This window comes from Geotrypetes seraphini, chromosome 8 (assembly GCF_902459505.1).
Source record: "Geotrypetes seraphini chromosome 8, aGeoSer1.1, whole genome shotgun sequence".
NCBI classification, from domain to species: Eukaryota; Metazoa; Chordata; class Amphibia; order Gymnophiona; family Dermophiidae; genus Geotrypetes; species Geotrypetes seraphini.
In genome coordinates this window covers 51,349,656-51,376,955 of record NC_047091.1, presented here as the reverse complement: position 1 = coordinate 51,376,955, position 27,300 = coordinate 51,349,656, and the positions used below count along the sequence as shown (strand labels likewise).

Below are 27,300 nucleotides of genomic sequence, written 5' to 3'. Positions count from 1 at the left end.
GCTACTCTCTCAACTTCCAGACTCTTCCACCAGACAATCCTCCCGTAGAGTCTGCTTCTCACTCCTCCCAAACCCCCCTCCTCCTGAGGGAGGTCCAATCCCTCCTTCTTCTCAATGCCATCGAAGAGGTGCCTCCGGACCAAAGGGGTCAGGGATTCTACTCCCGCTACTTCCTGGTTCCCAAGAAGACAGGAGACCTTCGTCCCATCCTCGATCTCAGGGACCTCAACAAGTGTCTGGTCAAGGAGAAGTTCAGAATGCTCTCCCTTGCCACACTTTACCCTCTTCTCTCTCAACACGACTGGCTATGTTCCCTGGACCTCAAAGAGGCCTACACTCGCATCCCAATCAATCCGATTTCACGTGGCTACCTACGGTTTCAGATACAGCACCGTCACTATCAGTACAAGGTGCTACCTTTTGGCCTCGCTTCATCGCCCAGGGTGTTCACCAAGTGCCTTATTGTGGTGGCGGCCTTCCTCAGGTCTCACAACATCCAGGTGTTCCCCTACTTGGACGATTGGTTGGTGAAAGCACCTACGTCTCCACTTGTGCTACAAGCCACTCATCACACCATCTCTTTCCTCCATCTCCTGGGGTTCGAGATCAACTACCCCAAGTCGCATCTGCTTCCCACACAGCGACTTCAGTTCATTGGAGCAGTTCTCGACACCACACTAATGAGGGCGTTTCTCCCCTCCGACCGTCAACGGACCCTGCTCCACCTCTGTCGTCAGGTGCTCCTTCATCACTCCATTCCTGCCCGACAGATGATGGTTCTCCTGGGCCACATGGCCTCGACGGTCCATGTGCTTCCTCTGGCGCGACTCCACCTCAGGACACCTCAATGGACTCTTGCCAACCAATGGTCACAGACCACGGATCTTCTTTCTCATCCCATCTCTGTGACATCGTCTCTTCAGCAATCTCTTCAATGGTGGTTGAACTCCTCAAATCTTTCCAGAGGTCTACTCTTTCATCTACCCCCTCACTCCATGATCATAACCACGGATGCCTCCCCCTATGCGTGGGGAGCTCACCTGGGAGATCTATGCACCCAGGGACTCTGGACCCCTCAGGAGCGTCAACATCACATCAATTTCCTGGAACTCAGAGCCATGTTCTATGCTCTCAAGGCCTTCCAGCACCTTCTCTGCCCTCAGGTTCTTCTCCTGTGTACAGACAATCAAGTCGCCATGTACTACATAAACAAGCAAGATGGCACCAGATCTCGCCTCCTTTGTCAGGAGGCTCTCAGCATCTGGACCTGGGCCACGGCCCGCAATCTCTTCCTCAAGGCTGTCTATATCCAGGGCGAACAGAACTCCCTGGCCGACAATCTCAGCCGCATCCTTCAACCTCACGAGTGGACTCTGGACCCTTCAACACTCCACTCCATCTTTGCTCGCTGGGGCACTCCGCAGGTGGACCTCTTTGCAGCGCCTCACAACCATCAGCTGCCCCAGTTCTGTTCCAGACTCTTCTCTCCTCATCGTCTGACCCCAGATGCATTCCTGCTCGACTGGACGGATCGGTTCCTCTATGCCTTTCCTCCACTACCTCTGATGTTGCGGATGTTATCCAAACTCCGCAGGGACAGGGCCACCATGATTCTCATCGCTCCTCGGTGGCCTCGCCAACACTGGTTCTCCCTCCTGCTTCAGCTCAGCTCCAGGGAGCCCATTCCTCTTCCTGTGTTTCCTACTCTACTTACGCAGCAACGTCAATCTCTACTGCATCCCAATCTGTCTTCGTTCCACCTGACAGCTTGGTTTCTCTCGGGCTGACCTCTCCAGAGAATCTGTCTCAGCCTGTCCGTCGCATTCTGGATGCCTCCAGGAAACCGGCTACCCTCCAATGTTACCATCAGAAGTGGACCAGGTTCTCCTCTTGGTGTCTACTGCATCATCACGATCCCACATCATTAGCGGTGGAAACTGTACTGGACTATTTGCTCTCTCTGTCCGATGCTGGCCTCAAGTCTACCTCAATCAGAGTCCACCTCAGTGCCATCACTGCGTTTCATGAGCCTATCCTCGAAAACCTCTCACGGCTCATCCACTGGTTTCCCGGTTCATGAGAGGCCTCTTCAATGTCAAACCACCTCTGAAGCCTCCTCCTGTCGTCTGGGACCTGAATGTGGTTTTATCAGCCCTCATGAAACCCCCTTTTGAGCCTCTTGCCACAACTTCGCTCAAACTTCTAACATGGAAGGTGCTTTTCCTCATTGCCATCACCTCTGCCAGGAGGGTTAGTGAGATGCATGCACTGGTCGCTGATCCACCGTTCACTGTTTTTCACCATGACAAGGTGGTTCTGCGTACCCATCCTAAATTCCTTCCCAAGGTGGTCTCGGCTTTTCACCTCAACCAGTCCATTGTGTTGCCTGTCTTTTTCCCTAAACCCCATTCTCATCCTGGGGAACAGGCGTTGCACACGCTGGATTGTAAGCGTGCCCTTGCATACTACCTTGACAGTACCAGGGCTCACCGCTCCTCCCCTCAGCTCTTTCTGACCTTCGATCCTAACCGTCTAGGTCGTCCTGTCTCTAAATGGACGCTTTCCAACTGGCTTGCTGCCTGTATTGCGTTCTGTTATGCTCGGGCCGGTCTCTCACTGGAAGGTGCTGTCACGGCCCACAGGGTCAGAGCTATGGCTGCTTCTGTGGCTTTCCTCCGTTCCACGCCCATCGAGGAAATCTGCAAGGCTGCCACTTGGTCCTCAGTTCACACGTTCACTACTCACTACTGTCTGGATGCCTTCTCCAGACGGGATGGACACTTCGGCCAATCTGTATTACAAAATTTATTTTCCTAATGGCCAACCATCCCTCCTCCCTCTCTGTTAGCTTGGAGGTCACCCATGCGTTAAGAATATGCTGCCTGCTTGTCCTGGGATAAAGCACAGTTACTTACCGTAACAGGTGTTATCCAGGGACAGCAGGCAGATATTCTTACGTCCCACCCTCCTCCCCGGGTTGTCTTCTTAGCTGGCTTATCTTAACTGGGGACCACACTCTCCTCCGTCGGGCGGGAAAGCACTCGCGCATGCGCGGTGCGGCCAACTAGAACTTTCTAGTTAAAAAGGTCCGTACCGGGGCTCCGTCGGTGACGTCACCCATGCGTTAAGAATATCTGCCTGCTGTCCCTGGATAACACCTGTTACGGTAAGTAACTGTGCTTTCTATAAAGGCAGTTCCACGTGGAACCATTTTTATAGAATACTAACTTAAATCATTTTGCACCTAGCTTTTATATCTCACATAGACTGGTATAAATTCTGGTGTGTAAATGAAAGTATTCTATAATTCTGCACCTAAATCCTGGCAATGCCCATGTCTCTGTTCCCCCCCTCCCCCCCATGTTACTCCCTTGGCCATGCCCTCTTTGGAGTTCCATGGGAGATGAATTAGGTATGCAGATTATAGAATAGGCAAAGGTTCAAGAGAGGGGTCGCTCAGAGGGATTGTAATACCCTACCACTCTAAACAACAAAATATTTTGTAAATGTAAGGAGCCCTCAGTGTCACACTGAGGGCTCCTTACATTTACAAAATATTTTGTTGTTTAGAGTGGTAGGGTATTACAATCCCTCTGAGCGACCCCTCTCTTGAACCTTTGACTATTCTGCCTTTTTGTAGGATGTTGTTTAGGTTGTGGCAGTTTTTTGTGGAGTGTATTTTGTTTTGATTATAGAATAGGGGCACAGAGCAGATTACATGCGTAACCAGTAATTAGTGCCAATTAGCTCTTGTTAAGGTTAATTATTGTTTGTTATCACCAATTTGGCCAGTTCCTTTATGCGCATAACTGCGATCTGCACCAAAATAATACACCTAATTTTGGGTGAACTAGGTAGAATTTGGAGGGAAAATGTTCTTAATATTGGAGCACTGCATGAAAAATATTACAAGACAGCATAATCTGAAAAACAAGCTGAAAACAGACAATTTATAAATACCAAAATAGCAAAAAGGTTGTCTCCCTCTCTCTTGTTCAAACTCCCCACCCTGGCCAGATTTCTCACATATTACCTGCACCCCTTTAGTCCTCTAATGGTGATAGGTGCATGGTCATCTATTCTCACAGCACCAAAAAGTGTCTCACAGGGTGCTCATCTCTTCTTGGATGAGAATCTCTGCCGCCACAGTCAGCCAAGAGGCCTCAGTTGTTTTGTACTGCTTTTCATTTCAGCATTTTTTCCATTTTCTTTTTGACAGCACGTTGCCGTTCCTCACCGTCATCCTAGTGTGGTTTGTATCACAGTGCCACACAACACAACTGCATTGGGGTACAGTAGCTTCCTATTATTCATCTTTGTTGCACTGTAAATTCTATTTTCTTTTCATTTACATTCCTCCTTTTCTCATTTCTCAGTTTGCTGTGGCTTGGCTGCCTCTTCTTCTTGACATGCTTTGGTTGCTTGGCTTTTTCGTGCATTTTTTTTCTGTTAATCATCTGCTAATTCTTATACCAGAGAGCTTATAGTGTCTGTTTAATGGTGCAGATCCTTTTTCCAAATTCTCTGTGTGTGTCAGTTTTTGTCTTGTGGAATGAGAAAGGTGTTAAATTTAAAGAAGGAAGAACCAAGAGCATAGCCAGAAGTCCATTTTGAGGGGGGCATATATTTCTTCTCTTTTCTTCCCCCTCTCCCCATTTAACTTTTATCTTTGCTGGTGGGGATGCTCAAACCTTGTCAGCCTAAGAGGCGTCCCTATAAAAGTCAGTAGCGTGCTTCAGCCACTGATAGTGGCATTCCCATGCATGCCCATTTCAATGAGAGTGCTGGCGTCAGTGGCTGAAGCATACTGCTGACTTCCATGCTGCTGAGGCAGCATGGGCAGTGGACTTCTATGGCTGGTGAAGCTTGAGCATTAAACTGCAGTTTTGGAGAGCTTTGTAGCCCAAAGTTTTAATAATTGACTAAAGGAGTCATTTACTAATTCCATTAATACACATTATTTGCTGTAGGACTCGCTGCATAAAATGGACCCTGCAGTAAATAACCTGGGTTAATATGCACTAACTGTTAGAAAATGATCCCATGCATTAATTTAGTTCTTACCAGTAGACTTGAGACCTCGAACAGGCTGAGCCTGACCTAAAACAGGAAATGAATGAAAAAAATTATTTCTGGTTGGCAAATAATCCTTTGAGGAAGAGGTACCTGCTGTGAGGGGTCAAGAATTTACAGGTTGAATTCTCTGGTTTATGTCATCCTAAGGAACTGTTGAGCCCAGTCCTAATCCCCTACTCTGTCCCTAGTGATAATTTACTAATGGTTAGTGTGCGCTAACAACAATTACGGGTACGATCTGTCGCAGGATCTATTGGAACAAAATGGGCCATGTCAGCACAATACATACTTACTATTACTGATAACCCCCCTCTATGCAAGATGATTTTAACTTCCGTTGGTCATAAGTAGAGTTCTCCTTGTCAGCTTCTCAGAGGCTGGTGTCTTATTGCCACCTTGATGTGCGCCCCAGAAGTGGCTGCATGCAAGTGGCAATATATCAAATAAAAATAACCATAACTATAAATTTTATGCAAACTAGAACAAAGTTCCATAAGGGGTTCACCAACTCTGCACAGAGTTGTCTGCATGTGTTTGGAAAGAGCGAGTGTATTTTGAAAGGACATGGACATCACAGTGTGTGTGTGTATATATATGTGTGTGTGTGTATATATATGTGTGTGTGTGTATATATGTGTGTGTGTGTGTGTATATATATATATATATATATATATATATATATATATATATATATATATATATATATATATAATATATATATTATAATATATATATAATGTGGGCATATAAAGGAAGCTGAGGCTGCTGCTATAGTCCTGTGTATGATATGAAGCTTGAGCATGCATGTATCACGGTGTCTAGAACATCCGCTCCATACATTTCCTACCCGTCACCATCTCTATCCCATTTCCAGAGTGAGACACTGGGGCAGGGCAAGGGAGAACCCCACAGCAAGACCAAGGTTATTAAAGATACAGTATTGAGCATTTCAGTATTCTAATCGGAACTATTTTTGCCACTTCCAAAATATGTATCTAATTGAAAAGCAGACCCTCCCTCTCTATTCCAACACAAAAGTCCTAATTTCAACAATGGAAAATACCAATACTGATTCTTTAATACTGCTACTGTACCTCCAAAAGATGCAGAATGGCAGTTTAAACTTAAAATATTTTTGCATTTAGGTACTCTGCCAATCGGAGCACTATACTTGGGGTGACATTGTAACCTTCTATTATCTTCTGTGGAATTATTCTGTCCCACACTGGCCAAAGCCTTTTTCTAGTTATTTAATTGTCTTATTTCTAAATGGGGGAGGATAGTTGGCTGTATGTGTGTTTAAAAAAAAATTGAGTTGGAAAGCATATGGGAAAAGAGTGCTGTTTTGACAAATAGTCCTCCAATAATGGAAATTGTTATTAACGCAGTAAATGACATCAGAAAAAGACCCTCATGGTCCATCCATTCTGCCTAATAAGGTGACCAGAGACCAGCTCATGTAGACCCAGGTCACCCATATTTAAATGCTAGTTGTGAAGTGGCCACCATCTCAACCATATAGACAGCCAAATGTGATGGGGATGATATGTGTGTCCTGCTGACAGTATTCAACTTATCAGCCAAGATGCCTTCCCCTCCTTCCTAAGCTGCACAGTCCCCCCACTCACGGTATGTGACAATAAAATGATCAACACACAGACCATTTTCCCCTGAATTTCCCCATGAACAGAATTATTAGATTAATTGGAAATGATTACACAGCCCAAGTGTAACTCGGCTGAATCTGACTGTATTAGAGTGATTTTAACCCCCTCTTAAGTCAGCACTGCTCAGGCTGCTTCAGACTTTTCCTACAAAGGAAGAGAGAACCTTATTAGCCTAGTGTAATATCTAGCCAGGTATATATAGACAAGACCATGGTTGGCCATCAGGAATAGAAGTCCCTCCTCTTCTACACTTCCCCTGGAGATAAGGAGGCATACCCAAATTTAATTCAGTGCAACCAGCTGTCTTTACCAACCTGGCCAGAACACACCACAAAGAGTCCCTACGGACCATAGGATAGCAAGTAATGCTGCTGTTTCATACCATCTGGAGTTCTTTTAAGAAATGGGTGATTTATTAAAGAAAAGGAATACTAAACATTTATATAGCACCATGCTGATACACATAAGAGGTCCCTTTCGTGTGGAGCTTTCAGTCTAGTGAAGACAAAAAGACAAATAAGAATTTGAAGAGAATCTGAAAGTTGAGTTAACAGGTGAAGGGGGGACCAATTAATCTAATTAGATAAAGCTTTCAGAATTAAATCTTTGTTCCACAAAACAATCTGTTATATGGAAAATAAGAAATGGAGAAGGAGAGAGGGATTACAGGTGGAATAAATGATTAAAGTTCACTTTGATTCCACTACAATTGCAGCTATGTCCTTTACCCAAAAATCAGAGGAAATATTCAAATACCAAACTCAGGAATCAGAACTCTGAAAAAAGGCACCCAGTTGTTCGTGTAATTTAAAGCTAGTCATTGGAAGATGGATAATAATAATAACTTTATTTATATCCTGTCATACCTTTTCAGTTCAAGGCGGTGTTCAATAATAGCAGGGTATATTGAGCTTACAGCGCGAATAGGTAGGCATAAATATTACAGCATTAGATTAGAATAGGAACATACAAGCAGAGGTGAAACCAGTATGAAGTGAAATCAATAATTCCTGCAGTCAAATGTAGTCAAATTGGCAAGTACTGGTTACCTGAAACAGTAGCTAAGTTTTGGTTCATGGAAAAAAGCAAGAGATCTTAAACACTATTTTCAATCCTATTGGGAGGCTGATAAAGAGCCATATGGCAGAGAAATGGCTGGTTAGGCTGTATGTGCTTAGGTATTGGCAGATGACTCCGGAGCAAGGCCCATAACTTTAGGTGCCCACTTTCTCCTGGCTTCCATTTATTTTAATAATTTGTGATAGGTGGTTAGGGGCATATGACCCTTAGGCCCTGATTCTATAAATGGTGCCTAGCTCCTAGGTGCTATTGAGTGAGGTTGTCAATCGTCCTATAAGTGCCATTTATAGAATTGCACCTAATGGTGCCTAAGCATTCTTAGGTGCTGGTAGTTGTTAAACCTTAGACGCACTGCCATTTAGGCCAGGGTTTTCTTAGCCTAAATGATTGCACCTATGGTAGATGCCAACTAGCGCTTAAGTGAAACCATGCCCCAAATCTGCCCTGAATCCATGCCTAACCATGCCAATTTTGAGAACTCTATACAAGAATATGGGGGCTAATGCAGTGAAAAAGATGATGTCCAAGGCATGGTGCATGGTCCCCCTATGATGAAATGGTACACAATTGGAACTCATAATGGAGAAAGATAAAGGTGGTTACTGCCATTAAAAAAAAAAAAGAAAAAAAGAATTGAGAGATAGTGAAGTACAAGTGGCAGTTCGTGTTTGGGCTATTTTTCCTGTAGAGCAAGGGTGTCCAACCCTGTGAAGTATTTTGTGCTGCCCCTGTCGAGGGCAATGCAGTGTTTTCCTCTGCTGCTCACGGGTGTTTACCGTCTTGCCGGCGCCCTCCTCTGTCTTGCTGCAGCGTTTTCGCGGCCCCAGAAAATTTTTTTTTGTCCAATGCGGCCCAGGAAAGCCTAAAGGTTGGACACCCCTGATGTAGAGTGTTACCAAATATAGGATTAATACTGTAATAGAAGGGCATACTGCTCTAATCAAGACTATAAAAGGAGGATGCCTAGCTGGGACAAGGAGAAAAGAGGACTCGAATGCCCACCCCTGAGATGGCAGCAAGTCTCAGAAGGAGGGAGAAGATTGTAGCACCAGTTCCTGATGTGACCTCAGCAATAGTGTGGTGACTAAGTGTGGTGCACACAGTATCTCTGTGTGCTGTTGTCAATAGAGGCTAGATTCTCTGGCTATGGACACTGGACTCCTATATGGAAAAATTAGACAATTAAACAGGATTGTAATTTAACAGCAGTGTGAAAGATTGGTGAAGATGGGAGTGCGAATTCAGGGACTTGGGTGGGGGTAGGGAAGGAAGGTGAATGGGAGGGGGAGAGGGCAGGCCTAACAGGGTAATTCAAAGAGAAAATCGTGGGTAGTAAGGTGAGATCCATGGTGATAAGGAGAATAACAGGTGATAAAGCATAAGGGAACTAACAGGAAAATATTTGGGGGCACTTGTAAGTGGATGTGAGAGTGTGAGTGAATGACAAGGGATGAATGGGATGGAAAGGAGGGAGAGGAGGTGATGGGAGGTTTGGGGGCAAGAGAAGGAAGGGCATGGGGGGATGATATGTAATTAAAAGGGATGTACCAAATTAACAGTTTTTAAGTACGGAGAATTTTGCCATTTGCAACTCTATCATACCTCAAGTAAGATCAGATCTTAGGTTAATAGGGTATAGGGAGTTCTACAAAGGACCCCAGATGGGAACAGATAAGGTTATTACATAGAATATAGGAGAGATAGGGTCCTCAATTAAATGAAAGAAAATTTTCAAAGCTTTGAAATATCAACATATGGAGCTGGTACTTCTACAAAAGATGGACCTTATTAATATGGAACATGATAAATTAATATGGTAAGGGATGAATAAATGCTTTTATTAATCCTGGCAATTTAAATTGCCTGTCCAGGGCTAACCAGTCATTTTCAGTGGCACTTAACTGGGTAGTACCAGTTAAACAGGTGGGCAGGAGTTGCTGTTTTGATTCATAGGGCAATCCCATTTGTGGAACATAAAGTGTTGGATCAAAAGGGATGATGGTTGAAGGTGGAGCTTAATCAAAATGGCTTGCCTGAATGCTTTTCTGCAGAACACCATAATTTTTTAAATTTTACCTGATTGTGAAAAGGAAATCTAAAACCCAGGTTTATCCTTCTGAACCTGGGTCTACAGCTCAGTTACCTGGACCGATGGATGCTTTTGTTGAACAAGGACCTAGGATATCTCGGGAGGATCAGTCCTTGGCTGGAGGTGGGAGGCGGGCCGAAGATTTCTTGACCTCCCTTGAGGCAGTCAGCCAGAGATGCAAAATTTGCCGACACAGCCATAGCCTCTAGTCACATCATTAGATGCGACAGGAGAAGCGAGTGAGGCGGCCCTGCTTCTTCTCCACGGGGCAAGAGAAGATCCCATAGGGGAAGGGTTGCAGGAGAGTTCATCGCTTGTGCCAGCATTAGGAGGCACTCTGCAGTTGGAAGATGAAGCTCAGGGTTACGTTGCTTCTAAAACACTTCCAGGTACTGTGAATTTGGGATCTCAGTCTACAATGCTTTTTTTGATTAGAATAACATATAACTAGATTGGAAACTTTAGAAACACAAGGTCAATTTTGGATGAAAGGCAGTGGGATTTTTTGCTTTAAGTTGAAACCTTGGAAAATGCAGTGAGGTGACAAAACCTCAGGATAATTAATTTTCCTATAGTTTATTTTATATCTGTTATTGATATGTTTTAAAAATATTTAACTGAAATATTGAAAGTTCCAGAGTCCTCCTACCGCCTGTCTCTAAGATTTATTAACTCCTTCAAGGAATGAAGAAAACTGTTGATAACCAACAAGGTCTCTCAGCATATAGTTTGGATTTGACCAATCTTTTTGAGAGATTGGATATAGACGTAATGGCTTTGGCCACATTACTTGTTCAATGAGCATTGGACTCTGACAGAGATTGGTTGCTTCAAATTTTTTTTAAGCACCAAGATAATTTGGTTATGAATCATAAAATTCAAATGTATCTGGATGTATCTAGGGCGAGAATGGGATAATTCAGAGTGGCCAGTTCAGCACAGCCCTTTCAGAGCAGTCCTTTCAACAAGGGACAGTTCATCACAGCTCTTTCAGCGTGGGCTGTTTCATATCTTAATATTAAGATGCCCTCTCAAAGTCAAGCTTTTACCTCGGAAGTCTTCCCTCTGGACAACTTTCTGTTCCAATATAAGAACATAAGAAATGCCTCTGCTGGGTCAGACCCGAGGTCCATCGTGCCCAGCAGTCCGCTCACGCGGCGGCCCAACAGGTCCAGGACCTGTGCAGTAATCTTCTATCTATACCCCTCTATCCCCATTTCCAGTAGGAATTTGTCTAATCCTTTCTTGAACCCCAGTACCGTACTCTGCCTTATAACGTCCTCTGGAAGCGCATTCCAGGTGTCCACCACACGTTGGGTAAAGAAGAACTTCCTAGCATTTGTTTTGAATCTGTCCCCTTTCAACTTTTCCGAATGCCCTCTTGTTCTCTTATTTTTCGAAAGTTCGAAGAATCTGTCCCTCTCTACTCTCTCTATGCCCTTCATGATCTTGTAAGTCTCTATCATATCCCCTCTAAGTCTCCTCTTCTCCAGGGAAAAGAGACCCAGCTTCTCCAATCTCTCAGAATATGACAGGTTTTCCATACCTATTATCAGACGTGTTGCTCTCCTTTGAACCCTCTCGACTAACGCCATATCCTTCTTAAGATACGGCGACCAATATTGGACGCAGTACTCCAAATGCGGGCGCACCATCGCCCGATACAACGGCAGGATAACTTCTTTCGTTCTGGCTGTAATACCCTTTTTGATTATACCAAGCATTCTATTCGCTCTCTTAGCGGCCGCTGCACACTGTGCCGACGGCTTCATTGTCATGTCCACCATTACCCCCAAGTCCCTTTCCTGGGTACTCTTATTCAATAACATCCCTCCCATTGTATAGTTGTACCTCGAGTTTCTGCTCCCCACATGTAATACTTTACATTTTTCAATGTTGAACTTCATCTGCCATTTCGCTGCCCATTCTTCTAATTTGTTCAAGTCCCTTTGCAACTTTTCGCAGTCCTCTGTAGTCCGAGCTCCATTAAATAGTTTGGTGTCGTCCGCAAATTTTATTATCTCGCACTTCGTTCCTGTTTCTAGATCATTTATGAAGATATTAAATAGCAGCGGCCCGAGCACCGAGCCCTGCGGGACACCACTCGTGACCCTCCTCCAGTCGGAGTAGTGGCCCTTCACTTCTACCCTTTGTTTTCTATCCTCCAACCAGTTTCTGATCCATCTATGTACGTCTCCTTCCACCCCATGGTTCTTCAGTTTCCGGAGTAGACGTTCATGGGGCACCTTGTCAAAGGCTTTTTGGAAATCTAGATATATGATGTCTATGGGGTCTCCTTTGTCCATCCGTTTGTTGATCCCTTCGGGAAACCTTACAATGCGCCTGATTGATGTGTGATGATGCCCCCCTCCTCTTTCAGACCTCGAAGTTACCAGATGAAGAAGACCATGGATGGGTGAAGGGAAAGGAAAGAAGCAGCAGTGGGGCTATGCCCTCTTCTTTCAAATCTTGAAGTCACCAGATGATGCGGAAGCAGGAGAAGAAGACCATGGGTGGGTGAAAGGAAAGGAAAGAAGCACCAGTGGGACAAGGGGGGCTATTCTCCCTCTCTCTTTCAAACCTCGCAGTTTCAGCAAGGTAAGCGCTCGCTATTACAACGGCTGCAATGAAATAGCTGTGGTTAAATGGCCATGCTGAAGAGGGCTGCCTGAAACAGCCATATTGAAATAGCCATGCTGAATTTTCCTAGATCCTCTAGGGCAGCGGTCTCAAACACGTGGCTCCCTCCCCCCCCCCCCCCCCCGGGACTATTTTGTGGCCTGCAATCTGTCCTCTCCACTTCACAAGTTTTCCGATTATGGAGAGGACAATCGCGTACAGACCGCGACTGTGGCTCTCCTAAAGCAGGGGTCCCCAATCTGCTTCCCTTCCCTTCTTACTGCCCTCCCTCAAGCCACTGCAATCAGGGAACAGGCCAGCGCCGAGGTCTTAGCTCTCCCTGCTTATTTTCCCCAGCTCGGAGCCGACCAATTCTCGCCACCTGACGTCAATTCTAACGTTAGCGAGGAAGTTCCGGGCCAGCCAATCGCTGTTAAAGGAAAGATTTATAAACTATAAAGAGTTTTACCTCATGCAAAGTTGTCATTAACTATTTTTTCTGCGGCCCTCCAAGTACCTACAAATCCAAAATGTGGCCCCACTAAGGGTTTGAGTTTGAGACCACTGCTCTAGGGCTACCCAGAAGAAAAGAAAGCAGTTTTTACTTTTACAATCTCAGGTCTTACAATTAAGAGCAACATTTGTACTTGGATACTCATGTAAATGTGTGATTAACCTTTATGGTATTAGATATGTTTTCTTTGTATCTTCACGATTAAATAGATTTATCACTGGTAAAGCAACAGCTTCCTCTAGTACGCCTCTTAAGACAGCTGCCATAAATTTGCATAAAATAATGAATCCATCCTCAGATTCTGTCTGTTTCCCTGATTGAATATTGTGATGTAATTAATAACTAATTTCCGCCTTTTTGTAACTTCTCCCTTACTAATTGTGGGCTAACTAATAGTGCATGAAATTTTTCTTTTCTTTGATTTAAATTTTGTAATTGGAGACTATTATTCTTCTTTTTCATATGAACTATTTTTTAATGATTGTATCATTTATATTCAAACTTCAATAAATAATGAAAAAAAGAAGATGATGGTTGATGGTGCAAGGAGAATTAGGAATGTCAAGGAAAGAATAATTATTGGAGTAGGTTTTAATGGTGTAGCAGACCCTTATGTGGATAGAGAAAATCAAGCGATGAGTGCAAGTGGGAAGGCAGTGTGGAGGGCATGTAATGTGCTTTGGGACGGCACTCCTCAATGCATAGAGGGTTTCACACTTGACCGATAAAGCATACACCTGTGTCCAAGGCTGAATTAGATATTATTGACACAGAGTCTTTTTGGCAAGGTAGTCTTTATAGATACTGAATATTGTGGCATTTCAGATCATGCAGTAGTGATCCTACACTTCATCTTAGATAGGAAGGCATATATGTAACCTACTGTGGAGAATGCCTCACTACTTAATTGGCTGAACTTACACATATAGGTTTGTAAAACAGGGCAGCTACACGTGGAAATTGTGGTATCAACATGTCCATGTGTAAGTGCCGACATCTCCATGTGGAAGCTGCCAGATTTGTGCTATTATTTTTTTCAGCAGGTATATTTGGAACATGGCTGTTCAGTTGCATGCACTGGCAAATTCATGTGCGCTCCTGCAGTTATTTTAGAAAAGGTTCAGCATTGCCAGATCTTTTTCTAAATCACTTGAATTGAGCACATCCTGACCTGGATATCTCAGTTCCGATCTATGTAAAATGGGTCTTCACATTTGCACACCTTTGAGTTTGAAAATCAGGTTAATATGCATAATTTAGTTACCATGCAAACTGCTCCTGTTCAGGTGGGCATTTGGGATTAGTTTGAGAATTTCTAGGGCAGTGCTTCCCAATCTTTTTGTGCCCATGACCCCATGATTGTGGCAAAATAAAATTGTGTGACCCCCGGAGGTGCAAAATAATAATGCATCCATAGAGAGTCCGTCTAGGTCAGGGGTGAACAACCATGGTCCTCAAAGGCCACAGTCCAGCCAGTTTTTTAAAATTTTCATAATGAACATGCATGAGATTGATTTGCATGTACTTCTTCCATTGCATGCAAATAGAACTCATGCATATTCATTATGCTAATCTTAAAAACCTGACTGGATTGTGGTCAATGCACCCTCTAACAAGTAGCCAGGTATGTGCAAAATCTTTTTTGGTGTGAGCAGCAAGTTCTAAAAACCAACAATTTTTGATCCCAGTATTTGCAATGCATTTCTGTATATAGCACAAAAAAAAATCACACATATGGTAATTTAATTAATTTTGTTTGAAAGTGGGGATGGGTCAGTATTTTTGCATATATGAGCAATTGCACACATGCCCCGCATAGAGGAAACATAGGTTGTGGCCACCCACTTCTGACCTAGGTCATGATCCCAAAACGTAAATGGCTAGAGCTAGAATGACGGAATACTGTACAAGATAGCATGGTTAATGATCGGACTTGTCCCTGACACTATGGCAGGCTGGTGGTCTTTAGATATAACTGCTATGCATTTTGCAGACAATGGAGAACCAGATGGAAGAGTGGTGCAAGGAAGCTGGCCAGCTGCAAGCACATGTGTCTTCTCTTCCATTGGAGACTTCCAGCCAAGAAGCAGTGGAGGAGAAACAGAATGCAGTGGGCACCAGAATTGTACGTCTTATTGAGCCCTTGAAAGAAAGGAGAAGAATCCTACTGGCCTTCAAAGAGGTCCATCAAGTCAGCCATGATCTAGAGGATGAAATTGTGAGTCTGGCAACACATTGCATTGATTTATATGTCTTTTGGTTGCTTTGAGAATATCTTAAGATGCTATACGACAGATTAATAGAAAATTAGTGGAATTAAGCAATGGCTCAACTCTAATATGTTAGCTCTAAACATTCAGAAAACTAAAACTTTATTTTTCCCATGGAAAAAAGACATAACTCTGACTACCCCATTCATCCTAGATAACATCCATCTAAAGTTAGTAAAATCTTTGAAGATATTGGGCGTCACTATTGATGAAAGGCTTTCATACCATGAACATGTAAGCAACACCGTTAAATCTTGCTTCTATAGGCTTCGAATGATTCGCTCAATTTCTAAGTTTCTTGAGCCAAAATCACTCAACATACTAATTCATTCCCTAGTTATCACTAAACTTGACTACTGTATCTCTTTATTAATAAATATTACTCTAAAAGAAAAGAGGTGTCTTCAGATAGTCCAAAATACCGCCATTAAATTGATTCATAATGGCAAAAAATATAATCACGTTACTCCCTTTCTGATCAAATCCCACTGGCTTCCAGTTAATCACCGCATTACTTTCAAAATCTTACTTCTAGCATTTAAAACTTTGTCTTCTAATGAACCTCAATTTAGTAATAAACTACTCATTCCTCATAATACATCATGCTCTCTTAGATCTACCAATCAAAAACTTATAACAGTTCCCTCATTGAAAGTAATTGGAACTCGTTGTCATGTAATGGCCCCGCAAATATGGAATACCCTACCTCAGTATATAAGAGAAGAAAATGACTTAAATCGCATTAAAGGCAATCTGAAGAGTCATCTTTTTAAAGATGCTTTTAATCTTTAGTCATGTTCAAAGTTTATTTTAGTCCTTCTTTATTTTCTACTTTACCTCCCTCCCTATTCTTTCCATTTATGTCTTCTCTTATATTCTAATATCAACAATTGTAGTTCTGCCCTTCTTACCTTATGTATCTGTTAGTCTGTAAGTCTGTCAGTTAAACCCATTATATTTAAAGATTAAATTGGTATATGCTTATAGCTTTTAAATTTGTAAATCGCTTAGTAATGTAAATAAGCGATTCATCAAGTCAAAATAAAATCTTGAAAAATCTTGACCCAAAGACGTAACATTGAAGTTCTGTATGTGATCACAGCAGATATTGTTTCAAGGAGAGAAGTTACATTTTTTGGGTGGTTTAGTAAGGATTATCAGAAATTCCATGCAGCTTGGTCGAGCTCTGCTGCTTTAGGATGGTGTTAACAGTTAGTACTGAAAGCTTCCATCCCAGTTGACTATGCTATTGAACTTTTTTCTGACTTATACAGTCTAGAAATGAACATTTTATAGGGGCAGGGAGGAGGGGAGCAAAATGGTCCAGACTAGTCCAAAGGTAGCTGACACTAGTCAGACCTTCAGTCATGCCCCCCATCTACCACCCCAGGAGCTGCTTAAGGCCTTACACCTCACCCCTCCAGCATCTCCCATTACCCCTTTCCTAGACCCCAACAGTCCAGCATCTCCATTTTCCTTTCTTATCCCACCCCCAGCCTAGCATCTCCTCCTCATATCCAGCATTCAATATTTCCCAATATTTCCTTCCTCCTAGCAGGTCTACTGCTACCTTGCCTCTGCCAGTGTTGAATGGTTCAGCACTAGGGTAGGGCAGTGGCATTTCACGTCAGCCTTTCTGAAGTTGGATTTCATCTTGAAGGGAGTGAAACTAGACACAACAGCATTTGAACATGGATTTGTATTTCAAAGTCCCACACCAGCACTGAATCCTCTTTCCTCTTCAGCACCTGTTGAGGGAGGATAGTGGCAGTGGAAGCAGCGCTGGCAGAAGGAAGGGAAAAGGGGGAAGATGAGTACACTCTTGTTGCACCAACGCTGCTTCCCATCTGCTGCAACTCTAGTTTATCTGCCATAAATCTGGGCTATTCAACATTTACTCTGTCTTCATTAGCTCCCTACCCTTCAGTTGATTAGGAATAGAGCAGTGGTCTCAAACTTGAGGCCTGGGGACCACATGCAGCCCACCAGGAACTATTTTGAGGCCCTCTGTATGTTTATCATAATCACAAAAGTAAAATAAAACAGTTTCTTGATCATATGTCTCTTTAGCTATAAATTACAATATTATTAAGACTAGCCAAATGGAAAGATTTATAAACTATAAAGTTTTACCCCATGCAAAATTGTAATTTCTTTAATAAGACATTAACTGTTTTTTTCTGAGGCCCTCCAAGTACCTACAAATCCAAAATGTGGCCCTGCAAAGGGTTTGAGTTTGTACCCAGGGCAGATGAGAAGAGGCAGATGGAGCTGCAAGCAGTCAACGAATGGATGCGGCGCTAGTGTGAGGAAGAAGGATTCCACTTCGTGCGCAATTGGACAACGTTCTGGGGGAAGAGCAAGCTCTACAGGAAGGATGGACTCCATCTCAGCAGAGACAGAATGAGGCTACTTGCAAGCAACATCAAGGGAGAAGTGGACAAGTTTTTAAACTAGGAAGAAGGGGAAAGCCGACAGTCGACAGAGAGAGAGAGTCAATGGTTCAGGAACCGGTATACCCAGAGGATTCCGTGCAAGAAGATAGAGGGAAAGACTCACCGGATTACAGGCAAGAGAGATGGAAAAGGACACGAGGGAAGGAAATGCAAGAAAGGAAAAAGCTGCAAACTCAAGTGTATGTACACAAACGCAAGGAGCCTTACAAATAAGATGGGTGAATTAGAAGCCATAGCACAAAAAGACAACGTTGACATCATAGGCATCACGGAAACATGGTGGACTGAGGAAAACGTCTGGGACACTGTGCAACCGGGATACAAACTATACCGCAGAGACAGAGTGGCTCAAAAAGTTAGGGGCGTTGCCATATACGTCAAAGAGGAAATTGAATCTGCTGGAGAGAACGCGCCACAACTGACGGATAAGTTAGAGTCTCTATGGGTCAAAATTCCAGGAACAAATGGCCTGGAAACGAAGATCGGCATCTACTACCGACCCCCAGGGCAGTCCAAAGAAATTGATGGAGAAATGACAGACGAGATTAAACGCAACTGCAAGGGAGGCAACACAGTTATCATGGGTGACTTCAACTATCCGGGAATAGACTGGAACCTAGGCATCTCCGGCTGCATTAGAGAGACCAAATTCTTGGATGCTGTAGGCGATTGCTTCCTGGAACAACTTGTCAAGGAAAATACTAGAGGAAATGCAATTCTGGACTTAATTCTAAATGGCCTGCGAGGACCAGCAAAAGATGTAGAAGTAGAAGGGACGCTGGGAAGCAGTGATCACAATATGATCCGCTTTGATCTGGACGCAGGGGAGAAACATCGGTCTAAAACGACAGCCACGGCACTGAACTTCCGAAAAGGGAATTACGAAGGGATGAGACTCATGGTAGGGAAGAAGATTAAGAAGAGGATAAGCACTGTAAAAACACTAGAGCAAGTTTGGTCCCTTTTTAAGGACACAGTCACCGAGGCGCAAAAATATATATACCGTATATCAACAAGGGATCCAAGAGAAAAAAGAACAAAGAACCGGTGTGGCTCACTGTAGAGGTGAAGGAAGCAATCAGAGACAAGAAAACTTCATTTAAGGAATGGAAAAGGTCAAAAACGGATGAAAACTGGAACAAGCACAAACAACATCAACGCAGGTGCCATAAGGCGGTAAAAGGGGCCAAAAGAGACTACGAGGAAAAAATAGCCAAGGAGGCGAAGAACTTCAAGCCGTTCTTTCGATATATTAAGGGGAAACGACCCGCAAAGGAAGTGGTGTGGGACCTTTGGATGACCATGGAATAAAGGGAGCACTAAAGGAGGACAAAGCAATCGCTGACAAACTGAACACATTTTTTGCATCTGTATTTACCGAAGAAGATGTACACAGCATACTGGAACCCATCAGGCTATATCCTGGAAACGAAGACGGAAAGCTGACAGGATTGACGGTCAGTCTAGAGGAGGTATATAGGCAGATTGATAGGCTTAAGAGCGATAAATCCCCGGGACCAGATGGCATCCATCCGAGGGTCATCAAGGAACTGAAAGGGACCATAGCTGAACTGCTTCAACTAATAGCCAATCTGTCGATCAAATCGGGAAAGATTCCGGAAGACTGGAAGGTAGTGAATGTTACACCGATCTTCAAGAAAGGTTCGAGGGGAGATCCGGGGAACTACAGACCGGTGAGTCTGACCTCGGTACCGGGAAAGATGGTAGAGTCACTGATAAAGGACAGCATCATTGATCACCTAGACGGACACAGGCTGATGAGGACCAGTCAGCACAGTTTTAGCAAAGGCAGATCGTGTTTGACGAACTTGCTGCACTTCTTTGAGGGAGTAAACAGATAGATAGACAAGGGCGATCCGGTCGACATTGTATATCTGGATTTTCAGAAGGCGTTCGACAAGGTTCCGCATGAACGACTACTTCGCAAAATTACAAGCCATGGAATTGAGGGTGAAATACTCACGTGGATTAAAAACTGGCTGGAGCATAGGAAACAGAGAGTGGGGGTAAATGGACAATACTCGGACTGGAAGAGCATCACCAGTGGGGTGCCGCAGGGCTCGGTGCTTGGACCCGTGCTCTTTAACATCTTTATAAATGATCTGGAAATAGGTATGACGAGCGAGGTGATTAAATTTGCAGATGATACGAAATTATTCAGAGTAGTAAAGACACAGGGGGATTGCGAAGATCTGCAACGTGACATAATCAAGCTCGAGGAATGGGCATCAACATGGCAGATGAGGTTCAACGTGGATAAGTGTAAAGTGATGCATGTCGGTAACAAAAATCTCATGCACGAATACAGGATGTCCGGGGCGGTACTTGGAGAGACCTCCCAGGAAAGGGACTTGGGAGTTCTGATCAATAAGTCGATGAAGCCGTCCACACAATGTGCGGCGGCAGCAAAAAGGGCAAACAGAATGCTAGGAATGATAAAGAAGGGGATCACGAACAGATCAGAGAAGGTTATCATGCTGCTGTACCGGGCCATGGTATGCCCTCACCTGGAGTACTGCGTCCAGCACTGGTTGCCGTACCTGAAGAAGGACACGGTACTACTCGAAAGGGTCCAGAGAAGAGCGACTAAAATGGTTAAGAGGCTGGAGGATCTGCCGTACAGCAAAAGATTAGAAAAACTGGGCCTCTTCTCTCTCGACCAGAGGAGAATGAGAGGGGACATGATCGAAACATTCAAGGTACTGAAGGGGATAGAATTAGTAGATAAGGACAGGTTGTTCACCCTCTCCAAGGTAGGGAGAACAAGAGGGCACACTCTAAAGTTGAAAGGGGATAGATTCCGTACAAACGTAAGGAAGTTCTTCTTCAGCCAGAGAGTGGTAGAAAGCTGGAACGCCCTTCCAGAGGCTGTTATAGGGGAAAACACCCTCCAAGGATTCAAGACAAAGTTAGACAAGTTTCTGTTGAACAAGAACGTGCGCTGGTAGGGCTAGTCTCAGTTAGGGTGCTGGTCTTAGACCAGAGGGCCGCCGCGTGAGCGGACTGCTGGACCTGATGGACCACTGGTCTGACTCAGCAGTGGCAATTCTTATGTTCTTAGACCACTGGAATAGAGGAAACTGCTGTTTGGTGAGCTGTTGACAGTTTTAGATTACTACTATTATTACTATTTATCATTTCTATAGCACTGAAAGGCATATGCAGCGCTGCACATTTAACATGTAATAGACAGTCTCTGCTTAGAAGAGCTTACAGTCTAATTTGGACAGACAGACAAAACATATAGAGGTTGGGAAGTCACTCGCAGAGAGACTGATAAGATGGATAAAGATAGTTTTATGGTGAGTGGAGTTAGGAGTTGCTAATAGGCTGGATTTCTCACTAGGTGGAATAGGCAGCTGCCTATGAGTGCTGTGCTGAAAAGAATGCCTCCTCCTCTGTCCTGGCAGCGTTTTTCTTATAAGCCCTGTTCAGTGAGTGACAGCTCTCATCGGATCCATTGTCCTTAAAGGTACAGGGGTTTGCTGGCTGGTAGCATTTGGCACACTATAAAATAGTCACTGCCCATAGAGAATGACACGGGGAGAAATTTGTGCTTCTGCAGATGAGGACAAAGCTTGTAGGAATGGGACAGGGTCAGAACTCATGGGGATGGAAATAGATCCTGCAGGGATGGGGATAAATTTGTCCCAATGTCATTCTCTAGCTGGCCTGCCTCATACTTTGGTGAGTCTGATGTGATGCTGCCACTGTGGTTGAGCAGTGTTTGTGAGAAAGCACCTATATAACAACGTAGAAGGTGCCCTTGGGTTCAATATTCAGCCAGCAGTGATCAGCGTTATGCAAACTGCCACTGGCATATCATCTGGAAATTGAATGACAGGTCATATTTGGTCTCTGGCATTGAATTTCTGGATAATTGGAAAGGAACAAGTGTTGGTACAGTGATGGTTCCTGTGAGTCCTGCGTTTTAATCATGCAGGTGGTATATAGGCACTGAGCACATCACATTATTTATTTTTAGTTGATTTGTTAGGTTAAGAACCCTGTGAATAATTAGTGGTTTATTGAATTTCTGGATATATGGTACAAAAACATAGCAGTTAAGGGTGATGTTTGGTATGTAACCAGCTATGAAGGACTGTGTTTTATGCAGTCCTACATATGTGGTTATCTTAGCTAATTAAGTACTGAAACTCAGCACTTAACTGACTAAATTCTGACTTTGCCTCTGGAAAGCTCCCAAAATAACTGGTTTCAGCTTGAGAACTAACTGGTCATTTTCTTTTTTTAATGTCCATCATTATTAGCCGAGAGAAATTAATTTTGTTTATTGATTCTTAATTTAATCTTGTGAGCCTCTTGAACAATGGTTCAATTAATTTTAATATTGTAACCCACAATGAGCTATTTTGGGGGGTATTTTCAGGCTATAAGCTCTGTATAATGTAATGTAAATCTAGCCTTGAGTTTGAAAGCATGATACAGTAAAGAAAAGTCTGAAATGAAAGGACTGAAATACCAATACTGCAGCCTGAGTTTTGTTAAACACTTTTTATTTTGTTGCCCTTTTTCATTTTCTGCCAGTCCTGGGTCCAAGAAAGGCTCCCCCTTGCCATGATGAAAGAACATGGAAACAACCTGCAGAAAGTCCAGCAGTTTATAAAGAAAAACCAGGTGAGCCTCTCACATGTGTACAATACAGGACACCTCAGGGTAGCTTGGGATTTGTGGTTTTGCTTCATGTTTGATTTTAAGGCACATTGTAGATTTATTACATTTTCTTTTTTTATTTGATTTCCTGCTATTTCCCATAGGTATTAAAGCGATGTACAGAATATGCCTAATATGCAGTTACTCAATAGCGAGAATACACAACATAGTAGTCTTGGCAACTAGCAACTCACAACATGCAGTGGGGCAATTCTATAACTTGGCACCTAATTTTAAGCATCCACTGCTCTGAACTGAGGTTCTGATACTACAAATGGTGCCTCCTAGGCGCCAAGGAGTGAAATTGTCAATCATCTGCTAGGTGCTATTTATAAAATGCGCCTAGTGGCACCTAAGCAGTCTTAAATGCCAGTGGGCTTTGAAACCTTAGACACTTCATTTATGTCAGGATGTCTGCTACTAGGGTTTTCTTGGCCTAAACGAGTGTGCCTAAGTTAGGCGCCAAATCTGCCCAGAATCCATCATTAATCACACCTACTTTCTGATAGACAGCTTGGAGTAGACACCTACCTCGAAGTGGTAGGCGTCTACCGAGTTAGGCACCTACTAGCTAAATAATTGCTTTTTAATGGTGCTTTTCAATTAACAGCTCTGATTAAGCCTAATTGAATAATTAAGTTAGGTGCCTATATCAACTAGGCACACTGATCTAGGCGCCTAACTACAAGTGCTATTTATAGAATATGGACCTAAGTGCCAGTTATATAACGGCATCTGGGCAGCGAAATGCCATTATGGGACATTAGTATAAATTGGCATTGGCACACCTAAATGAAGGCACCAACAGTTGCACCATGACTGTGGCACCAAGTGATGGATATAACATACATTCTGTTACATCTACTCAGGAGTCCGTACGTTAGGTATTCAGTCCCTTCCTGTGAACCAAGTTTTGCAGAATTATGTTACTTACAGCTTTCAGCACCTCCCATATTGCCAGTGGAGTATAGTGCCCCCTCCAATTTTAAATTCTGTAAGTGAACTGTACAGAGGTGTCGCTGATCTGCTTAGTTTTTCTTATTTTAAGTTATAAATTCATTTTTATCTGAGGCTTTGGTGTCCTGAGATCCCATATTTGGGAATTCTCTGCCTGAAAAAGGACACAGGTTCCACGGAGCCGGACTGAGGCTTGCAGGGCAGACCTTCAGGTGAACCTGTGAAGCCAGCCTGCTTTGTGCCACTTCCGGGCTTGGAGTCTGTTACCCTGAAGCTAGCTTGCCTTCTTAATTTTTCAAAGTCTTTCCTGCAGGCTGTGGGCGCCCTAAGAACCCTTGGGGTATCAGGGAGCCAGCTGGTTATCCCCCTCCCTCCACCCCCCTCCCCGTTGCACTTCAACGTTCTGCATGTGAGAGATTTGCATACCTGTTACTTCCATTATATGCCTATCTCTCTCATGCATAGTCATTAGGGATATCTTGAAAACCTGACTGGCTGAGGGTCCCCCTGGACAGGGTTGTGAACCACTGGCCTAAGCTATTAGGTGAGGCTCTACACCAGTGTGACGTATCATAACCCAAATCTGCTAGAGAAAAAGCCATGCCAACCTCCAGGAGGGAGTAGAGGTAATTTTCATTCCTCCCACCATTGTCGCCAGTACAATCCAAGTTCCTCCACCCAGAGATCTTTCCAGGGTTACAGACAGCGATATAACAACTCCAGATTCCAGCAGCCCTCAGGGTCTCGTGTCAATCCACCCTCCAAAAGTCCCAATGATGCCATGTTGGCAGCTGTACCCCCACACATTAGAGGTTAGCCTTTCGGAAGAGTGGGAGAAAATTTTCTCACATCAATGGGTGCTGGACATCATCTGAATGGTCATAAAATCAAGTTTTATCATTCTCCTATGGATTTTTTTTCCTCGATTCTCCAGCAGGATGGTCAGAAAAGGAGGCCAAGGTTTGAGCCATACTTCAAAAGCTCTTTGATGTTTGGGCCACAGCCTCTTAGCTACACAGGCAGCAAAAATTGACACTACCATTTCCAATCTACTGATCAATTCAATAGACATAAAGGAATTCCGAAAAGAAATCAAAACTCATCTCTTCAAAAAATACTTTCCATCATCTTAACCTCTACATAGCACTAGAAAATACACACACGAACACCACCATCATAACTATACCTAAACATTGTACAACTCACTTCAACAACCTACTATTTATCTACTATATGCTCTAAATGCTTCCTGGAAACGTCCAGACTAATCAATTGTAACTTGATACTTTCCTGATTCTATATACTGTATTATTCCTGAAATTATACAGTCTCTTAATTTGTAATCCGCTTAGAACCGCAAGGCACAAGCGGAATAGAAATCTGTAATGTAATGTAATGTAATGTAATGTAACCTGTCCCTGCCGACAAATTGGCAGATATTCCATATACTACATTGTGCCCAAGTAAGGCATAGAAGCCTGGAGGCCCATCTTGGATCTCAAGACCGTTAATGCATTTCTCAGAATCCTGCATTTCCACATGGAAACAACCTGTTTGGTCATTGCAGTGGTAGCTTCAGGGGAATTTATGGCCTCTTTGGATCTGACAGAAACATATCTGCATATTCCCATCTTTCCGGGCTACAGGAAATTTCTGAGGTTTCATGTTTTTCAGGAACATTTCCAATTTGCAGCTCTCCCTTGTGGATTGGCAACACCCTCCCCCACACACTTTCATCAAGGTAATGGTGGTGATTGTGGCTCATCTTTGAAAGATGGGGATCCCCTCTCTGGATGATTGGCTAATCAGAACTCCATCTAAACCGGAGAGCAAGCAAGCAGAGACAGGTTAATCTTTCTGTTAATCTTCTCAGGAGTCTATATCGCCCGCCTTCAGTATATCCTGATTGGATCTACTCCAGAGGTTGGATCTACTCCAGAGGTTAGGCTGGATAGTTAACTTCAAGAAGAGCTATCTAGAACTGACCCAAACATGGCTCAGAGCCGTGTTTTTCGTTCCAAGCCACACAAACAGAAACTCAAGCAACAGATCTTGGATCTCTTAGCGATGCCAATTCCTACAAAACACAGCTGCAAGACTAATTTTCAAAAAGAATAGGTATAAGAGGGCAAGTCCACTATTAGAACAACTACACTGGTTGCCCATGAAAAAGTGAATCCAATTTAAAATAGCCTGCATAGTTCACAAAGCGATCTATGGGGAAAACTCAGAGGGATTAACTTCTGATATTAAAGTCCCACACTCCTTCTTCAATGGACAAGCATCACAACACTACAAACTATCTTTCTCAACAAAATTGGTGGAAGAAGATGCTTGTAACTGCCTTTGATTACCAATGACCTCTTATCTGGAACAAACTGCCAACATACCTAAGACAGCCCACCATTTACCTTGACTTTAGGAAGAAACTCAAGACATATCTCTTCTCTCTATAATCAACATCCCATTCTTCATCCTTCCCCCTAACAATCACAAGATCAAATTAGAAATGTAACATCAAGACCTTGAGTTAATTCTTATTGTAAACCTTGTAGATTCCTTGTTGAGAATTGCAGTATATAAGACACTGTATTGTATTGTACTTCTTGGCATTACCTTCAGGTCTTGGGTTCCATGGCATCCTTCCTGGAGGTGGCTCTCTGGGCCCCTCCAGGACCAGTGGTCTCAGCGTCATTCTCTTCAGATGCAGCTCTCATGGATAGGAACAGCGAGGAACAGCTTAAGTTGGTGGCTTCAAAGAGATTCTTTGTTAAAGGGAATGCCTCTTTGACTCACGGAATGGGTGATTCTCACAGCCGATGCCAGCCTATTTGGCTGGGAAGCCCATTGTAGGGAAAGCTTAGTTCAGGGCCCATGGATTCACCATCAGAAGGGGGTGGTCCATAAACTGTCTGGAACTTTGAGCCATTCGGCTAATGTTGAGAACTCTGGAAAAGGTCCTAGAGGGAAAGGCAGTAAGAGTGTTCTCCAACAATGCCACAATGGTAGAATATGTGAACAGCCAAGGCTTCCTTCCCATCATGGTATCTTAACACAATTCTAAAGGGCCTCACTAAAGCCCCATATGAACTGCTCAAAGACTCATTCCTTTTGGACCTCATGGTCAAGACAGTGTTCCTAGTCGTGATCAATTGCAAGCTGTCTCTTGTAGAGAGCCCTTTCACAGGATCACAGAGGCAAGTGTAGCTCTCTGGACTGCTCCTTTCTTCCTTTCAAAAGTTGTATCTTATTTTCACATCAACCAGGAGGTTTGTCTGCCAGCCTTTCAACCCACAGCCTCTGACATGTAGCATAGGATATTGCGGAAACTGGATATGCGAAGAGTTTTACTTCACTACTTGGAAAAGACCAATGACTTTTTGTCTTTCTGACTATCTGTTTGTGCTAACCAGCCAGTCCAGGTGATGTAGACCAGCGTCCTAGGCCTCTATAAACAGATAGCTTTGCATGGCCATTTCATCATCTGTGACAAGCAGCCGCTGGTTTCTCTCAAGGCGCACTCGACCAGTAGTGTTGCATCTTCATGGGCAAAGTCTCGGGCAGTTCCTTCTGCTGAGATTTGCAGATCAGCTACTTGTCTAACCCTTCATACTTTTACAAGGTTTTACAGAGTGAATGTAGTGGCTCGAGAGGACGCCACCGTTGGGTCCTCGTTCTTGTAGACAGCTTCTTCTGTCCCACCCTAGATGTCAGCCATTGTTTTGGTACATCACCTAACATATGAACTCCTGAGTAGATGTAACAAAATGAAAGATTAGATTCTTACCTGAATAATCTTATTTCTGTTAATCTTCTCAGGAGTCCCTGTGGCCTGCCTTCATTATATCCTGATTCGCCTGCTTCTGCCTCAGATATT

General features: G+C 43.6%; 1 protein-coding gene across 3 annotated transcripts in view; it reads left to right on the top strand.

The window, feature by feature from the left end:
- SPTBN4 (spectrin beta, non-erythrocytic 4) overlaps positions 1-27,300 on the top strand; it is a 420,524-nt gene that overhangs the window by 263,981 nt on the left and 129,243 nt on the right. For all 3 annotated transcript variants that reach the window (XM_033954096.1, XM_033954095.1, XM_033954094.1), the window contains 2 exons: positions 15,039-15,263; positions 22,341-22,430. In XM_033954096.1, the coding sequence (XP_033809987.1) occupies positions 15,039-15,263; positions 22,341-22,430 (315 nt within the window). The remainder of the gene's footprint in view (positions 1-15,038; positions 15,264-22,340; positions 22,431-27,300) is intronic.